Genomic DNA, 23,599 nt, shown 5'->3' with positions numbered 1-23,599 from the left:
GTGCGTAGAGAGCATGCTCATTATTGTTGGTGAATGAAAGAGGTGTTGCTCTGTAAACAGCTGCAAGTCCGCGCTCGTGCCGTCTACTTATTTCTTGCTCTTACGTGCTTTTTGTTTTTAAGATTTCACGTTTCTCCAACTAGCCCCCACGGCACACTCCTGGCAGCCTGCATATGTGGGACGGCTTGAAGCGCCGCTTCCCGGAGCGTCTGAGTATCTTTGCTTTTGAATGAAACGCATTCTTCACTTCATGTCTTGGTGAATCTCTAACCTCCGTATTCACAAACGGATCTTATACTTATCTTTCCCTTCCACCACTTAGCAGCGCCAAAACGTGTTTCAGGATCCAAACTTGTACTTAAACCGAACGTTTTCGTGATCTTAACTTAAGGGTAAGGGCGCATTTCTAAAGTAGCTCGGGGGCTAGCTTAACGCGCTACTTATGGGATCCAAGATGGCTGACCACCACGAAAGTTTCTCGGCGTTCGTCGATTTCGTCGCCCTCGAAGGAGAAATTGAAAGCCGCAAAGGTCGCCCATATGCAAAACCATTACGATACATGCTCACGGACAACGCCAAACCAATGGAAGTATACGGAGACGGTGAGTTCCTCGCCCGGTACTGATTCACGAAACAAGCCATTCTACAGCTGCTGGCAATGCTTCCGCTGGAAACGAACCCCAACGACCGCGGCTTCCCCATGCCGCCGCTCCTGCAAGTGCTAGTAACACTGCGCTTTTACGGCGCTGGAACCTTCCAGGTCGTCAACGGAGACCCAGTCAATATGTCTCAGCCAACGGTATCGCCAACGGTAGACAAACTCCGCCGCAGTCACTTTTCTTTTGAAGGACGTGGTAAGAAAACGGTTTCTTGTTTCGGCCAGCAGTGCGTACCAGCTTCGGTCTGGATGGTTTGCACTACTTCGCTGAGGGTACAAGTACGGACGCAGTCGTTGAAAGTCATTATGGAATATATATACACAAATGCAATCTTACCTCGTTTACAGACTTCAGGGAGCCGTACATTCCCAGCACGCCTCCGTAATTGAGCAGCATATTCCAGATAAACGGCTGGCCGTAATACATGGACAGTTTCTCGTATGCCGGTTGCCTCTCGGAACTGAGGTCAAGGACAAGCATTTTCCCCTGCAAGGTGGCAGATGAGTATCCTCGTTGCATCAAAAACTGAAGCACTCACTTGTGGCTGCGCAGCTTAGGGGCTACTGCGTTACAAGTGTGTTGGTTCGCTACATGCCGCGGCGACCTCGTGTCAAGGTGGGTTAACTTCAAGAACGCCCAATTACCGATAATTCGGCGCACGTTGAAGTACCGCAGAAGGTCAAGATTTACATGCAGCTCTTCGCTACGACATGGCCGGCTGACAGCCCTCAGCGTAGCATTGAGACATGAAAAACATCCACCAATCTTAGTGAAGTCCAAGCAAACTGTGAGTGAGTAGACAAGAATAGACACTTTTAGTTGGACGCACGCAGTGATCAAGGCGGAAAGCTGGGCTAGTTGGTGTTTCATCATGAATTAAAAGACTAGCGCATATAACAAAGCGCTCGTCCTGTCTACTTCTATGCACGCAGTGAGCTCGCGCATGCAACGACACTGCGGGTAACAAATGCGCATGCGCAGAATGCAACGTATCTAGCCGCGCATTGCGGACGCCCGCCCGCTATAAAGCATAGCGTAGTGTACGCAACGTGGAACGCTACGTGCTGCGTAAAGAACATGGCGGCGACCATCTCGCCCGCTTCGGAATAAATACATGTCGCCGCTGGATTCTGTTACGCAATAGCTCGCTCAAATGGTAGCGGTTCGCTTTTATTTCGCCTACTCTTGCCCACACGTACCGGTATAAGCGATAACTAGCCCCTGTTTTTCAGATAATTTGGCGATCCTAGGACTAACTAAATGCGGTGTGTTTTCCTCGTAGCAACGACACCTGGCGAAGCAGTTTTCTAGCTTTTACTCAGTTCTTACAATTTCTTCGGATCGCATAGTTTTTATTCTTGGAACAAACAAAGGCTCGCAATTCACTCATCCTAGTTATTAGTAATTACGTATGAAAATTTCTTCAACTGAGAGTTGATGTGCTTTGACACCTTGTCACTAGATGACGCTACTGTTTACGCGTTCACTTGAGGGACGCTTAGGCACGGCCAACTAAATGTGTCGTGTTTACGCTATTCACAGTGTACGCAACGCAGTAAGAGGCGTACACAAGCTTACTGCGCACGCCCCAACTAAAAGTGTCTAATGGCACCGCAGCCTTCGCATCACACTGCGCCCCCGCAAAGTTTGATTTGGTTTGGTTTATGGGAGTTTAACGTCCCAAAGCAACTCAGGCTATGAGGGACGCCGTAGTAAAAGGCTCCTGAAATTTCGACCACCTGGAGTTCTTTAACGTGCACTGACATCGCACAGTACACGGGCCTCTAGAATTTCGCCTCCACCCAAAATTCGACCGCCGCGGCCGGGATCAGCAGCCGAGAGCCATAACCACTGAGCCACCGCGGCGGCACCCCCGCAAAGTATGAGTAATTGTTTTGGGGCTGAAAGATCATTTGACGCTCTCGTTCCAGCGAATTCTATTAGTGCGATGAGCGCGAAATGTGATACGCAAAAAAGAGCCCCACTGCTCATATGGCGTGTTGAAATGGCAAAAAAAATACCCTTAAGTGTACGGGCGCACAGTATAACAAGGAAAAGACCAAACTTTTTTGTGGAACATAGCTGTGTCGGCTTAAATAATTTCGTAATAGTTCAAGCAACCCAGCAGTTAACTTTGCATAAAACTAAACAAATTATTGAAATCAGCTAGAATGAAAACGAGAGTAACGAAGATATGATGCTTGAGCCAAACACAACAACAGGACCGCCTTACCTTTCTTTTCTCACTGTGCAACATGTTTTCCTTCTCATACTGTGTTAGCATTATAATGCTCTTTCAGCGAAAAGGCCGCGGTCCGTGTGTAGAGCAGATCAGAGCAGATCAGTGAATCACCGGGCCTATAAGATGCCTCTTCCGGGCACCCATGGGTAAAAATGCCTCTAAGCCTGCACCCTCCAGCTATCTGCCGTCCACCGACCAACCTTTTTTTTACGCCTGGCACCGAAATACGCCGTTGCATAGGCACCCCCCAGTGAGCGGTCTTTCTTTTCATTCGAATGGCAGGCCTTGTTTGCCACTCAAGCTCTATGAGAACCATACTTTTTTTTTATTTCAGAAAAGACGGTTGTTACAATTCCTAAGGCTCGGGGTCTATGAAAGTCTATGGGAATCGCTGCAAACGCCGATCGGGTTTGCTCATGCAATGCCATACTGGCAAGAACTTTTCCTGGGTTTTCCTTAACTGGATCAAAGAGTCTCCATTTTATAGCCCTCAAGTCACACAGTCGTCCTAAGTGAATCCGCCTCAACTCGAGCTAGGTATGAAAGAAACCAAATTTAGTTGTTTTTCTTTATTGACCAAACAGCATAAAAAAATTATGCAATGCCTTTTTCTGAACAGACTGCAGACATGTTAACATATCATGATTTTCTAACGGGTAGTTTTGGTTTTGATAACTTAATTTCTGAGTCGGCGCCCAGGTGACGTCGCGGTGGTCCAGCACGTGTGTGTGAAAGTGGTGGTACTTATGGTGGGCGGATGACGTGGTCACAGGATCCTTGACATCTGCACTGTGCATTGCCGTCAGGTCTCCATCATGTGAAGCGTGATTTTGTTTTTGTTTTTTGTATATGGCAAAAAAACTCGAAAAAAGAATTTCCGCCGTGGCAGACAGCAACTTGGGGGCGGACGACTGTCCACAGAATTGCCGCGCGTCCTAAAAACTACATGGATGCAATAACATTCTTGCGTAACAAGCGCTGTTAAGCAGCTTTGTACTATTGTACTATACCAAGTTTGAAAGTGTGGAAAACCAGGCGTGTGCTGAACAAGAAACGAAAAAGATACTCTATAAATTCGTTACTGCTCTTTGGAAGATTGGGCGCTGGGAAGCTCTATAAGCCTTTTGTTTGCACTATTCTATAAATAATAGAACTAGATTGCACTTTCGCTGTCTCAGTTTCATTAAACTTTGAACCGATGGAATATACGAGCTAAAGATTTACTAAAGCAGGAAAAGGAAGATCTCTAAAACTGCATACGCGCGTATATCGAGGAGTTTCGTCTCACCTGAGGTACGCTTGTCAGCAGTGCTTTAGCTCTCGCGGGAGTCCAATATAGCGGATCGTTTATAAACAGCCATCCTTGCATCACCCTGGAATCAGAAATGAATGAATGAATAAATGAATGAATTAATTAATTTTTGTCTTTGAGGGAGCCGCGTTGTAGGAACCAAGTAAGTGTACCCTGGTGTTTGCGCCAGTGTGGCTCTCGATTATAACACTTATCGTCTGTTGCATTTGTTTTATCAGCTTTATAAAGTGAGGGGACAATCATTTGTATCAGTCGCTAATACTGTTCTTGTCAACTTGTTCAGATCATAAAACTCATCATGTTGAAGACGGCGCGTTGTTCGGAGAAAGAGGATGTTCAATATTGTGACGCAGGGGCACAAAAACAGATTATCAAGGACCAGCAGACATTTCACGAGCATTAGGCACAGATCTATCGATGCTACTAAAAGAATCTGCACGGGAGGGTTTTGTTTCACGCTTAGTTTGGGGCATCAATGTAGCATGTTTAAATGTTTAAAGTATAGTGTAGAGTCCGGTGCATGACGGCCACTCCGCTCACAATTCAGCGGTGCCAGGAGCTGAAACAGCACACATTAAAAAGAATAATAATTGGCCGGTCGCAGCGAACAAGTTGAAAAAGAGGTCGCTTTAATTTTACTGCCGCGTCAGACCTACACCTTATTGAAATTCGGAAAGTAGTATTGCTGGCACTTTTACCGGTGCAAACTGACAATAACACAAGCTGCATTTTTAATAAATTAGGCTTTAAAAATTGCTGTTTCGCTATGTACAGAACGGTACAATGGCATGGCATGTTTAATTTTTTTTATGCACCTTATAAATAAATCACTATCGTTACGCGCGAAGCCTGCATTGGAACTCAGATTTTAATTTATTTATTTTTTTCTTGTCTGTTAGAGAAATGCTTATTAAAATGACAACAAACACGAGAAGGAGTTTCTAGACTACTGCGAGGAAAAATAAGTGTAGTTCTGACAAAAATTTTTCACGACAGAACGCCCTTTCACGAACATCCTAACGCGGGCGTCGGACACTGAAAGGCATTTTTCAGTAATTGCGGGTATCGATCTGAAAACAAGCGTACGAGATTCAGGCAGCCTTACCAGACAGCATCAGGGTCTACTTCGGCCAGAGCTGCATACACTGCTTTTCCGGAGTTCCGAATAAAGGTTATATTCCTGAAGAACAACAGAGTTTGGTCGCACGAACCATAGAGATAAAAATAAAAGTTATTTCATGAGTCTAGCAAGTCACCACATATAAGATATTGAATAAATATGAAACAAGTAAGAAAGTATGCAGACAAATGACACTCATTAGTTGACACCAAATAAGGGCTTCATGGCAGCCGCTTCCATTAAATGCCGTTGCATTTTTGCACTAGCATTTAGTGAGTAATGCCTCTTAATTAATCATACTCGTACTCCTGATCTTACTCAATGAATACGTAATGCTGTGGTGTGTCACTACAGCAGCGCCTGTATCATTCGTATCTACCTCGTCCTGTGTTTACGCTGTTCCCTCTCTTGTCGTGTCACTACAGCTACCACCTCTTACTCGAAGAGGAAGAAAAGTGTGGAGACTCGTGTTCTGCTTAGTCATTAGTTATAAAGCCCGCCGTATATATAAGTACAAAAGGAACACAATGCTACATCTGCAGTGCGGTGCATGTGCATGTAATGTATTTTTGCCTGAGTGCAGGTATGTTTCGATATAACACACTTACGACGAAGGAGGGTTCAGCTCGTTGAATAGGTCGGTGTTGTAGTAGTGGTCGGTGCCGAATTCCTTAATGTACTGAAACGCCAGAACATCAGTGTATCATACATCAACAGATATACCAATAATGTATACGCAAAAGTTAGAATGGATTTAAAAGTCTCTATAATACGAGAATCCTTCAAAGTGGCGATAAAATAACAGCGGGGACCCATAGTAGCCGCGTTACGCAAAAGGCGCAAATTTCCATCCAACTAATATTTAAAGCAAATGAACACATGATTTATTCGCTTTTTCGCACCGAAAGCGATGCTCCATAGCGAGTATAACATTTAGATGAAATATCCTCCCTTAATGATACGAAATACCCGATACGTCTTACTACCTCCTTGGATTCTTACCCCACAAGGAAACAATGTTTTTTTTTTTTGCGCTCACTTAACGCTTACAGCGCGAAATAGTAAATGCAGCTTCGACTGGTATATAGTTATCAGCCGCCAATCACAAAATATTAACCTGGCCTAACCATATGGAAGCAACCCGAAGACAACACATCGCAGAGTTCCTAGCCACATTCAGCCGCGAGTTGCTGTTGATGTGAGCTCTCGACAGTGCCAACTGAATGAGGACCACTAGTTGGTCCTCATTCATGCAAGGAGAACACAACAACAACCACGACAAGAACAAAAACATGTAAATCTCGGCTCAGTCTTTTACCCGTACAAATATCTGCTCGGACTCACCTCTTGCAGGAACAGCTTCCCTATGGTCAAGAATAAAGTTTCGTTTGGATAGACAAATGTTGGACTGGAAGGAACAAGAAAGGGAAGGTGAAACGGGAGGCTGCTGATTAACATCGCGCAAGCATTGAAAGAATCCTGCTTTACGTCGGAAGCCGGCCCCACAAGAGGTGCAAGTGCTTCATTACGCAGCTTACGCGCAAGATTTTTATCGTCAAAAAAATATGTGCGCCGTTTTGGAGTGGAAGCTATTAAACTAATCAAAAATGTGCATTCTTATATATAATGTCAGTGCAGCAGAAAACGCGAGTAAAACTCACCAGGCATATTTGGAATCAAAGTCCTGCCAACACGTTCTCGTCATTCGCGTGCTTGGATACAGTCTGCAGCAGTAGAGAGACTAGATTAGGGCGAAGCCTGTGGTTGCGCAGCGATGCAGTAAATAATGCGTTGAGAAATGGGGACATTATCAAGTGGACTTTGTTCTCGAATGGGTGCTTCTCTAGAGCGTGGGCTAGAGAGGTAACAAACTCGAGTCAACGACATGCTGTAGGTAATCACTATCGTCGTCAGCCTGACTACGCGCACTGCAGGAGAAAGGCCTCTCCAATATTTCTCCTCTTAACGACAGTCTTCCTTGCTGTCGTCCCGTTTTTCACAGATGTAAAATACTTTTTAAAAGCAAATGTCAAATAACGCGAGAGATTCTGGAGGCTTTAGAGATAGCACGAGCGGGAGATGGTTGCGTAAGCGCTCCGTCAATTTTGTTGTACGGAAGACAGATGTCATATCTTACATCGGACACGTGGGTTGCCCGATAAAATGTGTCAGTCATCACTCGTTGTTAATGGTCTTGTAAGCATGCGCAGGTGATTACCAATAGTATAAAAATGTTCTGGCATGAAATAAAATCAGTTGCAAGTAAGCGTTTCGGATGTCTCTCTTATTCTGTCGTCCTTGCCTTTTTTTTTTAGCGCTTTCATTGTCAGAATGGAAGTCCAAGTCGCCCACTCTCTGCCATTATCCAGTAAAGCAGACAAGTGGCTTTACAGAAATGCTTTAGGTTTTTCGCGGCGGACAGTAAAACCACCCCTCTAATGCGCAGAGTATGGCAAGGAAAGGCATGGCAAGCATGGAAAAGCATGGCAAGACAGTGGATATCCATACTTCTCCATGGCTCGGGGAACGTGTCCGGCGAACGCAGGCAGCACGGGGGTCATGCCGAAGTCCCGCATCCTCTTCAGTATGCGGTGCTGCAGAGCGACCTGCTGGACGTGCCACGACTCTGGAAGTGGGCCGCCGAAGCCCCGAAAGTTGCCCATCCTCTGCCTGCAAAATGGTGAGCCAGCGAATTAACAGTCGTCGCCTGAACTGTCTCTGGCGCTGCAATGGTGTGCTGCGAGAGAAATAAAGCCTGATCTTAGCCTCTGTTGGCTGTTCCTGTTTGTGTGCCTGATCGCGATCCTAACCAGTGCCTCTGAAACCCAGTGCATGCTTTAAAATTTATCTTCCTTTGTCAGGCAGAGCACTACTCGAGTGCTGCAGACAAGCCTGCTCATGCATATGTATACGTACGGCCAATGTTTATGGTGCGCACTTCTGATCTCGCTCATGCCACGTCTCAAGTCGCGAAACACACGCCGAGTTCTGTGTTGTGAAACCTGTACTTATGTGCATCAACGTTCATTATTGCATTTCGCCGTGCTTTGGAAGAGGCTTTGTGAATTCGCAACGTACCAAGCCAGGAAAGCTGGACCAGAAAAAAACCCCTCCACGTCGTCCTGCTTCAGTCCAAGCTTGAAGAAAGTCTGGAAGAGGCGTAAAAAAAATATTCTCTGTCTTGGAGTGTCGCATACGGTTCTGGGTGATGACCACATTTTGCATATTGAGGTGCAATGACGACAAATAGAAGCTGTCCTTTATTGACACGTTACCGAATTCTAACTACAATAGACCACTGTCACTGAAAGTGCTTCTTGCTACCTTCTAAAAGCTGCAACAAACGAAATACAGGTGTCGCTACCACCGGCCGATTTAATGCAGGCGTCGGCACCAATTTTTGGGCGCGGATCACAGTGGCTGCACTAGATCGTCATTCACTCGAAAGCAGAGGCGGCCCGCTCTATTCGGCCATGGAGGAAGGAAAGCTAAGGAGAGACACCTTCCCTATCCGAGCTGGATGCAGTCACATGTTCATGGAGCTCGACTAGAAAACACGTGACTATCCGGAAGTGGCCGCCGTGGTCGCTCAGTGCTTAGGCGTTCGGCTGCTGACCCGAAAGACGCGTGTTCAATCACGGCCGCGGCGGTCGAATTTCGATGGAGGCGAAATTCTAGAGGCCCATGTACTGTGCGATATGTCAGTGCACGTTAAAGAACCCCAGGTGGTCGAAATTTCCAGAGCCCTTCCCTACGGCGTCCCTCATAGCCCGAATTGCTTTGGGACGTTAAACCCACATAAATCAAACCGAACTACCCGGAAGTCACGTGTTTTCGCAAGGGCCACTGGGCGTCTTTTGCCAATGGCGCAGCTAGATTTCACGCTAGGAACGTCGTCGCCTGTTTCATTGTCTGCCGCGCATGCGCAAATGCGCCGAGACGGCGGCCAACTGGTGGGGGGAGGCGTGAGGTAACGGCTTCTGCTTCCGGCTTTCCTTCCGGCATGTTTGCAGTGAAGGCGTCACAATTTTGAATCGACTGGCGGAAGTAGTCTGGCGGAAGTCCTGCAATCCAGTCGATAAATGCGTCTTTTGCTGGCGGACAAACGTCCACGTACCCAAAACGAAAAGAGCCGGATAATCAATTTTTACTGAGAACTATAGTTGGAAGGCGTTGTCCTTAGTGCGCCTCTAAAGCAGCGCCCCTGACAATGCCGAGTTCTGCCGGTTACGGGGTTTTCAACGTCCTAAGCAACTCAACGTTGAGGGATGACGCGTAGTGGAGGGATCCGAATTAATTTCAACCACCTGGGGTTCTTTAACGTGCGCAGGACACATCGTTTTCGTATTTCATCTCCATCAAAATACGGCCGCCGAGGCCGGGATTGAACCCACGACCTTGATCATGTTGAGGATGTTGGGCGCGTCGACAGAAAGCTAGAGAAAAGGCTTGACAGGGGTCGACGCACCCTACAATGATGCCGCTGTCAAGTCATTGTAGGGTGCGTCGACCCCTGTCAAGCCTTTTCTCTGGCTTTTTGTCGACGCACCCAACATCCTCAAGATGTTGAATAAAATTTAATTGAATTGAATTGAATAGGCAGCTCAAAGTGAAAGCCACTGCGGCACCGCGGAGGTACAATACAGAATTGTGGCGTGCCAACGCACAATCTTCGTCTTAATGTAGGCTTGTTGACATGCGGAACTACTTTCATCCGTGGCTGGAGGATGTACCAACCAGTCACGGCAGAGTTGGGCAAGGGTTTAGGGGTTAAGGAATTGTAGCTTGAGAGTAGCATGATCCTCCCGTTCAGCGCAATGTGTGCACCGATGAGTCTGCTCGTCTAGCGACCAGACTGCTCGTAATAAGCTAAAAATATCGCAGCCCTGTAAGGCAGCACTTTTCGTACTGAATAAGGCAAAGAAAGCAAGAACACATGACAGGCATCGATGACGAAGCCACCACCCCAGTATTGACAGCTACATAAAATGAACAACCAAATGCTCAAGAACATGAGTATATTTTCGACAAGGCCCTATCAGTCGTTCTCATATAGCTCTGTTTAGATGGCATAAGGCATCCTTTGCACAATAGTAGATAGACGAGAGCACACGCTACAATCACAATAGTCTCTCCGGGGGCGTCCTTGTTTGCGGCGCCCAAAACTTTTCCGCCCTGGGTAGGGGAAAGTTTTTTTTTCGCGCAACATTCAGTGCTGTCTCTGCAGAAACTACAAGCCGAGCTACTTGGCGCTTAGCTTCCTTAACACAGTTGAAGAATACGTCCCATCGCAATTTCCTGCTTTTTGTTCATGATGGAAAGTTAATGTTTGAGCACAGGAAATTGCAATTTTATGGACGAAATGTGGGTTTCTCTCCACTGCTGCTGAAATTACGACAAGAGTGATGTCACCAAACAGTACACAATGATATAGCCAACCGACAATGACACGAGGGTCGTCGCACGCAGTGGCCGGGTTTTTGATAAGGAGCTTTCTTGCAAGCGCAGACTACTCTTCGTTGCTTTTGGAACCAGAAACTTTTGCTGACAAATCGTGGAAGTTCTTCGGTAGCAAACTGGTTGGGAAGCAAACACACTGTGTTGGTGAAAGCCCACTGGGTGCTTGCTCAATACTGTAATCCAAATACCAGTTCCTGCGCGGTTCTTAAACGCAATTGAAAACCTTGGCTCCGTGCATGATACACACAATGAACGGAAGAACTCAAGACAGTTTCGACATAAGTATGCGAATAAAGCCCTTTCAGCGGTTCTTCACTTCATTAGTGTCTTATTGTTCTCGTTGGCACCAACAAAGAGGAGAACTAGAATGATGTGGAGACCACACTTTCAACCTGATAGGTTCACCCGCGCCAGTATGGTCACCACTCCTGTCGCGCGCTGTCAACCTTGTTGGTGTTGCAAGATAATGCCTCAAACTGTTTTCTTGAAAATGAAAATAGAAAGCATTCATCGCTCTACCGCATTGCCCCTTTCGAGGCCTCACCCTCCTCCATATCTCTTCTTGGCCAGTGAAGGCCAGCGGCAGGTTGATGCCGTTCAGGGCCATCCAGTCAATCTCCTGCTCCCAGCGCGTCCAGTTCCACCAGACCATGGAGTAGCTGGCCGTGCAGACATTCTCGTAGTAACGGAACCTGCCAGAAAGGAAGCACGAACACTGGCTGATGGTTGAAATTACCGATGACACAATCATGCAATTATTTTATGCACACTCACGGCATGATAAAACTCCTTTCACGCCTCACCTAGCGAAAATTAGGAGAGACGTAATACATAACATGGCAAGTGCTGCTCGTGCGCTGGCGCATAAAACTAAGAACTTCCTCATCTCCTCTACGTAACGCGTGGAAATATTAAAAGAAAGCGAAGCATTATCTGTATTGCTTTGTCTGCAACTGCACCGTTTGCAATTTTAACATCATTGATGCTTTAGGGTAAAGTGGTGTTTTTTTATTTCACATGCGCTTGTGCAAAATCCTATGGGAAGCCTTGACACGATTATATCGGTGGTTTTTTTTTTTCCTTTTGCTGTAGGAAATAGGAACAAGCCGTATGCGTACTATCACGACCAAGAGTTTACGGATAGCGAGTGTGCGGGAAAATTTTATTCCGGCGCAGTCACGTAATACACTGGCCTGAAATGTGTCAATATATGAGGGGACATGCATGCTCTATTCTGTGATAGCAAGATACCAAGTGACTGTGTCGCGAAGCAAAACTACAATGTACTATTTTTCGAGAACACGCGCACCGCACCGCAAAAGCTTTCCATCACGATAGTATACGTGACGACCACCTCTTCGGATCGCCAATAGACGGCTCGCCACTTGGAACACCGTTTACCAGGGTGTCGTCCACGCTTCGCCAGCAGGTCGGGCGGCTGCGGTAGCAACCGTCACAACCAACCCCGAGGGGGAGATAGCCAGCGCCACAGTCCAAAGCCGAAACGGAATAGCGGACGCTGAGGAAGACGCAATCACGCTTGCCATCAAGCACGCTCACACCACATAGCAAATTACTACAATCATGAGCGACTCGCAGCAAGCCTGCAAGGCGTACCTCAATAGAGAACTCTGCCAAGCGTCCGCCCACGACATGAAGAATCACACTCCCGGTACACAAACCCGTCACAGTATTCTGCGGATCTCAGTCCACGAAGGCGCAGAGGGCAATGAGGCGGCTGACAGGATAGCTCGAGGTCATACATTTCGAGCCCCGTCACCGTCAACCTCCGAACCTTAGTCTCCACTTACATAGGGCGAAATCATAAACTACCACCGACTTAGTCGCAGGAAATACGCAGCCACCCTCAAAGGCCTCACTCGTCAGGGGGCCACTATATGGCGAAACATGCAAACCCGTACACTATCAAATCCAGCTCGACGCATTAAGACTTGGCACGCTCAATACCCAACAGAGGCATGCCCGGCCTGCGGAGAGATTTCCGAGATCATCCGCATGGCATGGAGCTGCCCCGAGCAAAATGAAGCGTACAGTTTACATTGAGCTCAGCCATGAGCAGTGGGGGGCGAAGCTGGCTCACACAGAGCTCCCTCTTCAGCGCCAGCTGATCGGTCAGCGGCCTGGAGGGCCGTATTCGCCAATGGTTTCCCGGACCTGGGTGAACCACCCGCGTAATTATTTCACATTAATAAAGTTTATTCTCTCTCTCTCTCTCTTTGCTTAAATTTCGCCTCACATGTATACCTTGAGAGAAAACAACAGCAATACTTTTCTAGTGCCTGCTCGTTCTCCGTCCCTGTTGATTTCTGTCAAAGTACGTCATATGCGTTCATGCGCCGGTCCCTCTAATCTCGCTAAGCTTTTTTTTTCCATGCAGCAGAGTCCGCCTGTATCTGCATAGAGAGCGATGACTCTCGCGTCGTCCATTTTGTTCATAGCCAGTACTTCATAAAGAAAAACGGAAGTATATGGTACAGGTATACAGGCTCCTCCAACCAGTTTTTGTTCGTTGCTGTTACTTGGAGGCGTGAAGCGAGACATGGAACAACAGGAACCTACTATTTTCAAAAATTATATAAAGCGCACTTAGGACAACAGACAAGGGAGACCAAACAACACAAGCGCTTACTCGCAACTGCGCGTTTATTCGAGAAACACACAAAAGGAAGAACAATCACAAACAAAACAAAACAAAAGCCATCGCGCAGGCGTGACAGGAAAAGTGCTCATACAGGTGCGTCAAGATAACAAAACTCTCTTTCATGCAAAACCACCACAGGGTCGGCAACACACGTGTGCTGATTCTTACGTATGTGATAGGCCTCTCAGATGTCAATTCTGCTTCAGGAACCTACTACTCTGGTGCAGTTGGTCCTCTAATTTCTTTTCCAAAAATAGATAGGCTCTGAATTCGTGCACAAAACGTATCTGGACGCAGCACTTTCCTGCACGAAATAACAGCGGAATTCATAAGGATACATGAAGCAGCAGTTCCTTTCTTTTAACTTTTTTTATTTACATAAAATTCATGCAGGTGCCTGGCCTTACGCGCAGAAGGCTTTCTTATGAGAAGCTGTGGCATGGCTATTTGTTAATGCATGAAAAAGTGGCTGCATGTATGAACTCAATGTAAACAGTTAGTGAATACTAAGTATAGGCCTGGTTATGATGGCATGGACATGCAGAAATATGCGGAAAGGCGCAGAAGCACATCTGCGGCATGGCATTTAACTGGCCACCTTGTATTCGGGCTTGCGGCCCAGCACGTCAGAAATTTAAGAGCCTTGCCACTACAATACGGTGCCTACCTGCCATTGAGCTTGACCACGATAGGCTCCGGCACCAGCGGTGGCTTGCCCGTCGCGGTCTTTGTCTGCGTGCCTGACCAAGACACGTGAACGTTGCAGAACTTCTTCAGGTAGTAGTAGAGACCCGTGGCCACGGCGACACCACTGGACCCCGTTATGGACACGGTGTTGTTGAACGTCTCTACCTAAGTTACCGGAAGGAGACAAAAATTTTAAAAAATCAACATGTTTTGCCCACATCTCGACCAAAGAAGTACTAGCTCTCAGTTACAGCTGTCACGGCTGATGTGTGTCAAACACGGCGGAAAACATTTCTCCGATGTACACGCAAGATGTATCACGTTGCACGCAGCTTCGCGTCTCAGCACCCTGCCTCGCCCGCCGAAATGGTTACCACACCGATTAGCAAGGACAGTAGTTTTTTTAATAATGGTTAATATTCTCATGTAGAGAGGGGAACCACGAGCATTCCGTGAGAGAGAGGCTAATGAAAAAGAGCAGTGAAAAAAAAAGAGACCACGCATGGTCTGGACGCCTGGTTGACAATCCACGTGTATTCACGACGGTGGTATCGCAAGGCACATCGTACCGGCCTGCTGAAGACGACTGTGTGTGATGGCCACTGCCAATGCGCCAAGACCAATCGCTGGAGGTACTGTCCAAGTCATGTCAGTGAGAACGTCCTCCTTTCTTTAACGACGAAGTAACTGATCATTCATTAGAAGTCTATTAAAGGTCTATTAAAGCCTATTAAAATTGTATGGCCAGAAATCTCTATATTGTCTAAAGACTGTATTTAGGATTTGTATTGCCTATAGACTGTTCTCTAGGGTTTGTCTATAGAGAGTGTACACTTTATAGACAAATTTATGCACAGTCCAGAGACTGTCTAAAGAATTTTTTGTACGGGAAGCAGGCTGTGAGCTTGTACGCCGTTAGAAGATGCAGAGCGTACACACCACGAACATGTCCTGTCTCTGAACCTTGGCTCCCTGGAAGACGCGGAGCAAGATCTGTGTACGCCATTGCGGCACGAGTCTCCGCAGGAGGCCCTCCACGGCAGCTTGCTGGTCGGCTACTGGAGACATTTGGGTGGGCGCCGACGCGTGTGGCGTGTGCAGTTCATTGCCTGCGGAAATTGATTAAGGTTATATCTCGGTTTTAATGGGATAGCATTCAAACCAGCATCTGGAATAAAATTTGTCGTCGGCCACAAAATTCGCTTAGCGGCTGAAGGGAAGAGACATGCGACACCTGACGTGGCGTCACCAGACCGGCATTGACGTCACATTCGTGAAGGCATCAACAGCTTCTAGTGCTATCGCACTACCAGCACACAAGGTCATTAGGTGTTCCTGCGGAATTTTTTTCTTGACGGGGGTGCGAACTTAATTTTGGTGTCGGCGTCATACTAATACTTGTCGCTTTTGAAGAGAGCACGTCACATGACTCAAACATGAAAAGGACATATAATTTTCTTTATTTACTTAGACTTACAGTACGAACACAAGCGAATGAAGAGCAAGAGGCTTTTGGAAGAAATAAATCACTTAATTATGAAGCCGACGACACACATGCCCTAAAGAATGATTGTACGGTTGCAAGAGGAACATAGGGATGCAACTCTAGTAGACACCGTGGTTTCCCACAGAAGCACCCAATGTGGGCCACCTAGGTCACGTGACCTTGTGGTGTCATCACAACCTGCTCACCTGACTGTGGGCAAACTGACCACCGTTTCATATGGCAGTTAAATTGATTGGTCTCCGGGGGTGTCCCGGGAAGAGCAACCTGGGTCTCACAAGCCCCACCGGTGGCAGCACCTGCCATCGCAGGTAAGTGGCGCACACCTTAACCGCTGCCCCACTGCGCAAGAAGTGGTATGAGGACTCCCAGAGACTATGAATGTAATGTAGAGAATGACCAATTCTGCACGTACGGGCATTAACCAACTAAAGCTATTGCGTCATACCCTTAAGGCGGAGGTTGAGTGTCTCCTCCAACTTTTTTTTTTCTTTTATGTGAGCCTCTTTGTGCTAGGGCCTCAATGAGGCCAGTAACAAGCGCAGCTTTCCTGTCTGTGTTCCGCGGGCTGCGCTTCATATTGCCCTCCGTTCCACGCATCAGGTGCAACGCTGTGAAAGGTACGAAAGTAGTACGCACTAAAGATTAAAGGGAGGCGTGTTACTCCGCGCTTGCTTTCTGTCCGGGTGATCCAGGGCACGAGAAAGCGGAAGCGTGTCTTCTCAGTAAGAGTGCATTTAATAAAGCTCATGACAAGTGTATCACGTAATAATCCTGCGGGCAAAAAGAATAACCGCACAACTTTTTGGTCATGGATAAGAAGCGCAGACAAGGGCGCCAGCTTTGACAGCGTTGCACTTGATTTATGAAATGAAGTACAAAGCGAAACATGTTACATTACAATTTAACTTAAAAGCTAAGCCGCGGCCCAGCTTAGCCAAGATTTCTTTTATTTTCTTAAAAGTGCCACCGCAGTGGCCCAATCGTTTTAGTGCTTGGCTGCTGACCCGAAAGGCGCGTGTTCGATCCCGGCCACAGCGGTCGAGTTTCGATGGAGCCGAAATTGTAGAGGTCCGTGCACTATGCGATGTCAGTGCGCGTTTGAGAACCCCGGGAGCTCGAAATTTCCAGAGCCCTTCACTACGGCGCCCCTCATAGCCTGAGTCACTATAGGACGTTAAACCCTCATAAACCCATTTTCTTAAGACCCGTAAGAATCGTACTTCTCTGGAGCAACATTCGATACAAGATAACAAAAACTGGTTCGTCATTGTATTTGAATAGGAGCGTAAGATGGACAGATGCTTGCCTTCAGTGAGTCGGTCAGCGATGGTCAGGTGCCCGAATAACAGCCCTAAAGCCTGCAAGGAAAAAAGGGAAAGGGTGTCTGTCTGTCAAACAAAAGAATGCAGAATCAGCACTCTTACTTTGGTTCTTTAAAGCAATGCTGTGTGTTTGTCGCTTTGAATGCACACTCTATGAAATAAGCCCAAGGGATGACCACTTTTCCACTAGATTCGCGTTTTTCGCGTGGTTGTTCTGCGCACACGCGCTTTTACTTTTCGATTCCCACTGGCTCAAAACAAACCGGCAGCGATAGGCGTTAGCGAAAGGTGACGGCAGCTGCCAAGCGCACACTTGTGTGTGTGTGCTTGAGAGCTGCACAGCAGCACCGTGACTGCGCCGCCCATGTGAGCGTGTTTTCAACAAGTTTTGTGGGAAGCAGACGAATTTTCGCGCACTCCCCAAATGGCAATACATTGCGTAAAGGCGGAGGGCATTATGTATTGCATGATGCATACCGATGCACTGTATGCCGCTTATGGATCAACACGTTTCCTTTGGAAGGGAACTCTACCCCGTACAAGGGACAGAATTTGTTGGTCTTTGGTTTTTGAGGAAAGGAAACGGCGCAGTAATTTCCTCACATCTCGGTGGACTCTCGATTCGTGACGTAAGAGAAGGGATAATGGAGGGGCTGAGAGAAGGAACGAAGAGGTGTCGTAGATCGAAATTATTCCGGAGCCATCCAGGCTCCGGAATAATTTCGACCACCTGGGGATCTATAACGTGCAGACATGGCACAACAGACCGGTGCCGGAGCTTTTCGGTCCATCGAAACGCGGCGGCTCTAACGCAGTTTTTTTTTAATGCAATAGCGTTGAGGGCCCCGTGTCGCAGAAAAGCCGGTGTAGTCGTCGGCGTCGGTGGCGTTGGCCGTGAGCGAAAAATCCTAGGAGCATTAACAAATAAAACCGAGTAGGAAACCGAGTTCGGGAATCGAACCAGGGCCTCCGGAGTGTGAGACGAGCACGCTAGCCACTCCACCAGGCCAGCTTTTTTTTGTCTTAATTGCCTGTTTTGACAGTTTACAACAGATTACAAACATATGTTCTGCGCTGCACTCTCAAACATCCAGAGCGGACATGCGTTTCAGTCACGTGAGAAAATCAAAACTGTTTCAAAGAACACAACTCTCCAATCAACTCGATAACTTCATCTTCAAAGCATAGCTCCTTGTACACTTGACGCAGCTTAAATATATGTTTTCTCTGAAGTAATCTCGGACAGACCGCGCATCTTCATCGCAGTGTCGTAAAGCCATCCTGCTTCGGCAAATGCTGTGCAGGCCAAGAAGGAAAAATGGCATCGTATTTATAAAGATCCACCTCAACGTGCAGGAATCGTATCCCATACGGCGTCAAGGGCAAGTCTTTCTTTATTGCACGCTGGAGCACGTCCCAAAAGAGCAGCGCTTCCCGGCAATCAATAAAGACGTGTTCTATTGACTTTGGTTTGTGACGCAATAAGCAGGCAACAAGCATCCTATGGTAAAAAGAATCCCTTCTCCTCGATCCATGTTTTAACCGGCAAAGTACCAGTTGCAACTTGAAGAAAAACGTGTTCACACCCGTTAGCACCACCATTTTCCTTACTCGGGTTCGATCCCGGCCGCGGCGGTCGAATTTCGATGGAGGCGAAGTTCTAGAGGCCCGTGTACTGGGCGATGTCAGTGCACGTTAAAGAACCCCAGGTGGTCGAAATTTCCGGAGTCCTTCACTACGGCGTCTCTCATAGCCTGAGTCGCTTTGGGACGTTAAACCCCCATAAACCATAAACCAAACCAAACCATTTTCCTTACTCCTTTTAAAGCATTTCCTCCTTGGCCTCTACTACATATTGACTTGGGGAAGACACCGCCAAGCAAATCTTTTAGCAATTTCTTACGAGTGACATTTGAAAGGTATTCCAAACTGAACCGAGCATTTAGAAACCGGAAAGCAAAGATTACTTCTTTCAAAAATCCACTTGCACTGTGTCGCATCCCGTCTACAGTGGAAATAACATGGTTTGGCAAATCCGAAGAAAGCCTCACTTGAATAAAAGTCCGCAGAAAAGGGTCGTGTTGATATCGAAGAAACATAAATCTTGACACCACCTGCCTCAGGTACAATTGTGGCAAGGAAAGACCCCCTTTTTCTCAAACGCAGAAATAAATTATCACGTTTAGTCCTCTTCCATGAGGACTGCCAAACAAAAACTGCGAAGAGACGATGAAACTTTTGAATGCTAAGTCGAGAGCAGGAAATGACCTGCAACAAACAGCACATTTTTGAAAACAGGTGTTTGCGCGCGCGATTATAGACAGTTCCTTTCCCGACGATTTCTGTGTACGCGTGGACAGTTCTTGAGTTTTCTCCTTCCATAAGTCATCGTTATCTCGATATTAGTCGAGAGGAACACCTAGGTATTTGGAAGGGACATGTGACCATTTTACACTTGCATGAAACAAAGGCGCTGATGTCAATTTCCCATGCCAAACGCCCGCACATTTGTCCAGATTAACAACGATATTGATTACATCACAAAACCTGCGAACAACCGACATGGCATGTTCTATGCTGCTGTGGTCGCTACAAAAAATTGCCACATCATCGGCATAAGCCAATACTTTAATTTCGCATGTTCAAAACCACGAATACAGCTGTTATTTATTACATTCCGACAAACTGGCTCTAGGTACAGAGCAAAAAGTAACGGTGACAATGGGCAGCCTTGCTGCACAGATGCTCTCCCGGCAGTTCTGTCTGTGAGCTCTCCGTTAACAACCAGATTTGTGGTATAGTTACTATAAGCCATTTTAACCCCTTTTAAATTTACTTCCCCAACACAGACATGTTCGAGGAAACCAGCTCAATGGTTTGGAAAAAACAAAGGCGCGTCTAGTCAATACGGTGTTGTCTTAGAAGGGTGCTTTAGAGACATGTACTGTGGTGTATATTAGTAATTATGAGCATGGAAATTAGAGAAGTCGCAGTTAAGCGAGTAGCAAACTACGTTTCCGCTACTTTTCCTCTTCTCTTGGCGCGCACGTAGCGCCGTCAGGCGGCGCCCACTAAAACCACTCCTTTGTTGTTCATGTTGTACCTGCAAGGATTGGAGACCAAGCTAGAGAGGAGCAGACTAGACTTCAACCTTTCTTTTTTCAAGCAAGGGGAATGGATTAAACAGTCATTACCGGGACTAATATACGCGGATGATATAGTGCTAATGGCTGACAACAAGGAAGGTTTGCAGAAGTTGATAGACATATGTGGTACAGAGGGAGGTATATTAGGTTTCAAATTTAGTAGGGAAAAATCGGCAGTCATTATCTTTAATGATGAGGTCGGCGAGCATAGAATACAGGAGTTCACGCTAGAAGTAGTGAGTACAAGTATCTTGGGGTGTGGATAAATAACGGTGCTGAGTATCTGACAGAGCATGAAAAATAGGTAGTGAATAAAGCTAGTAGGAATGCAGCTGTCATGAAAAATAGGACACTGTGGAATTACAATAGGTATGAAGTGGTAAGAGGGATCTGGAAAGGAGTGATGGTTCCTAGCCTGACTTTCGGTATTGCGTTTCTGTGCATTAGACCGGATATTCAAGCAAGGTTAGAAATCAAACAACGCAGCGCAGGGAGGCTAGCTTTGGGAGCACATGGCAATACACCAAATCAGGGGGTACAGGGTGATATGGGATGGGCGTCGTTCGAGAGCAGAGAAGCTAGCAGTAAAGATAGCATTTGAGGAGCGATTGAGAAAAATGGGGGAAAAGCAGTGCGCTAGGAAAGTTTTCAGATACCTGTACATAAGGAATGTTGACACAAAATGGAGAAAGCGAACTAGAAAATTGACAAGCAAATATCTGGAGAGCAGTAGGGGCGCAAATCAGCAATTATCGGTTAAGAAAAAGATTAAGGAAACAAAGAGAGCTCTGTGGAAAACAGGGATGCTGACGAAATCAGCACTGGGAACATACAGGATATTTAAGCAGGAAATTCCCAAAGAAAATATCTATGATAATTGTAGGGGAAGCTCTTTGTTGTTTGAGGCCAGGACGGGAGTTTTGCGGACTAAGACATATAGAGTCAGGTACCACGAGATAGACACGTTGCGCGTTGCGTGCAGAGAGGAGGAGGAAACGGCTGAACACTTGATATTTTTCTGTAAAGGGCTTCACCCTACAGTGGAAAGCAACGGGGCTGACTTATCCAAGGCATTGGGGTTTAAGGACAGTGAAGGGAAAGTAGATTTTAAGCGGGTCGAAGTAACCAAGCGTAGGTTATCTGATTGGTGGCTAAAAGCAAGACAGGAGTAAAATTTCATAAGTCATGGCTAGGTGGCTTGAGCCACCACCCGATTTAAAGGGTTCAGCCGTATCCATCCATGCAACCATCCCTCCGCCTCCTCCTCGCAATGTACGCCACTGCCCCAACAGATAAACGGATAACGCGCGACGGCAGCGCCTCCCGCTCGTCTCGTTCGGGCGCAGTGGGGTCGTGCGGGCACGCAGGAATCACGCGGTGAGCGGCGAACAACGCAGCGCACATTCAAAGCGCGTTCACCACGAAGCTTGCGGCTATGCTTGCGCGGAAGCTATGCTGGCGTTCGTGGCATCGGGTTTGTCGAGAACGATGTGCCGACGAACTACGACTGCAACTTGAGTCCCGCGCGTTTCGGCGGTATGAGGACTCCCAGGGACCTATGAATGTAGAGAATCACCTTCTGCATGTATGGGAATTAACCCATTATGCTATCGCGTGATACCCTCAAGGCGGAGCTTGAGTGCCCCCTCCAATTTTTTAGTCGTTTCTTTCCAGTGGTTTACTCAAGTAAGAGCTCCCGCGAGCAACAAATGCAGTGCTGTGGAGTTAGCCGTTATATTGTGAAACAGGAAATTTTATTGTACAGCCCATGCGTAGGCAGGACATTCGTCATTAAACAGTGAAAACAAGAACGACAACAGAATACAATAACACAAACGCGATTTAATGATGAATGCTTATTAACTTAAAAATTATTGGGCGGACGAGATTAAAAATGTTGTAGAGATAATGTATATAGCCTCAGCTGGCACTGGACCTGGTTAACTGTAGAGATATGGGAGAAGTCTTTGCTCTGCAGTGGCCGTAGTGAGGTAGCTGACGATGACTACCAACTTCCCAAACTTGTCACGTTAGCATGAAGGCATGTATATATAATGGAGGAAGGGTTGCAAGCCCAAAAAACAATCATGCGAAGAGAATGAAGAGGGCAGGCAGCACAACTACCCCCCCCCCCCCCCCCGCCACCTGCCTGCTCTAAAGCACGTTATAGACGGACTACTATGAGACAGGTTTGGCGGAGGATCCCATAGTTATGCCGCTTTTAACGACCCATGTAATCATGGATACTCAGCGACGTGTGGCCACAGTTAGTGCGCCCGTTTGGCCGTCTCGGAGGCCAAGCTTCAAGTGGAAAAAAACGTTGAGCTCAAATGGTTATTTATTGTGAACTCGAGAAAAAGGCATAAAAGTATCTCAAGCACGCGAATGAGCGGCCCGTTCCTGACGCTTTTGTACTCTTTTGAGCGCATTTCGGTAACTAAAAGACCACTCGAGCGGGCTGAGTATCTTGTTCTGAGTGCTGTTAAATTTATTTATTCATTCGAGTATCCAATTTAGAGCTGTGACGCGCAATCGCGTGCCTCTACATAGCCGTCGCCCTGAATCCATTTTGTGCGTGCCGATATAAGGAAATTTTTTAACGGCTAACCTAATTACTAATTTATCACTTTTGCCAGAGCAACGCAAATGTAATTAAGTTAAATTAAAACTTAAGGTTGCACAGGAGCTTGGCGAAAGTGGCTCGGAAACTGATCTTTGTTTCGTAAGAAAAACAAGGGCCTCGTACACGTATGAACCTGTACCAAGCAAACCAAGTCGCGGTCTCAAGTGCTGGCGTCTTTTTTTTACTTGCATAAATAAACACCGTGATCTACCCCTCCTAACCATCATCCCCTGGCGTGCGGATGCAGATTTCGCATAATAAGTGAGCTTTCACCAGAGCTACTGGCACAGGTGCACAATGACCTTCAGTGGGGTTGAAAAAGAATAGTTTGACGTACCACTTCTTGTCTTGGCTTTTACTCTGCGACTCGTGTGCACTACGCGCATAGTTGAAAACTTGGCCTGTAATTTGGTTGTTATAGCTTCTTTGAAGGCCCACTTGAGCGGTGGCCTCACTTTTGAACCGTACACTATGATGAATTTGTCTTGAAGTACGGACACCATGAAAAAAAAAAACTAATTTCCTTTTGTAGCAGTTGGCAGCCCTTACGTGGGTGCTGATCGTAATTTATATCATCCCTTTTCTTTCTTTCCGCTCCGCAATAAGATTCTCCTGATTCAATAGAAAGAATGAGTCTGTTTTCCCCAGGCTCAATACGCGACTTTCACTTTCCGAAAAAACAAAAAAAAACAACACATTTTGTTTCTTTTATCAAGTTTCCGGACGACGAAGCAACCGCAAAAAAACTGAAGGAAGTAGCTGTCAACAGCTCTACTTTACTCATGATCTGAGCTCCTTCAGCCCCCCATTCAACTAGTACCAGGTCATTCCAAGTGTACTACACCGGGACTAGAAGAAT

At 46.7% G+C, this 23,599-nt stretch overlaps 1 protein-coding gene across 1 annotated transcript in view; it reads right to left on the bottom strand.

Annotated features, from left to right (window-relative positions):
- Naglu (N-acetyl-alpha-glucosaminidase) overlaps positions 1–23,599 on the bottom strand; it is a 43,234-nt gene that overhangs the window by 16,884 nt on the left and 2,751 nt on the right. The window contains exons 2-13 of the mRNA XM_077642253.1: positions 16,956–17,007; positions 15,082–15,251; positions 14,123–14,307; positions 11,338–11,485; positions 8,412–8,482; positions 7,842–8,003; positions 6,995–7,057; positions 6,678–6,741; positions 5,942–6,012; positions 5,319–5,393; positions 4,190–4,274; positions 996–1,145 (exon numbers count right to left, since the gene is read on the bottom strand). Of these exons, the coding sequence (XP_077498379.1) occupies positions 996–1,145; positions 4,190–4,274; positions 5,319–5,393; positions 5,942–6,012; positions 6,678–6,741; positions 6,995–7,057; positions 7,842–8,003; positions 8,412–8,482; positions 11,338–11,485; positions 14,123–14,307; positions 15,082–15,251; positions 16,956–17,007 (1,296 nt within the window). The remainder of the gene's footprint in view (positions 1–995; positions 1,146–4,189; positions 4,275–5,318; positions 5,394–5,941; positions 6,013–6,677; positions 6,742–6,994; positions 7,058–7,841; positions 8,004–8,411; positions 8,483–11,337; positions 11,486–14,122; positions 14,308–15,081; positions 15,252–16,955; positions 17,008–23,599) is intronic.

This window comes from Amblyomma americanum, chromosome 11 (genome assembly GCF_052857255.1).
Source record: "Amblyomma americanum isolate KBUSLIRL-KWMA chromosome 11, ASM5285725v1, whole genome shotgun sequence".
NCBI lineage: Eukaryota > Metazoa > Arthropoda > Arachnida > Ixodida > Ixodidae > Amblyomma > Amblyomma americanum.
The sequence above is the reverse complement of the archived record's forward strand: the minus strand, read 5'-3'. Positions and strand labels throughout refer to the sequence as shown.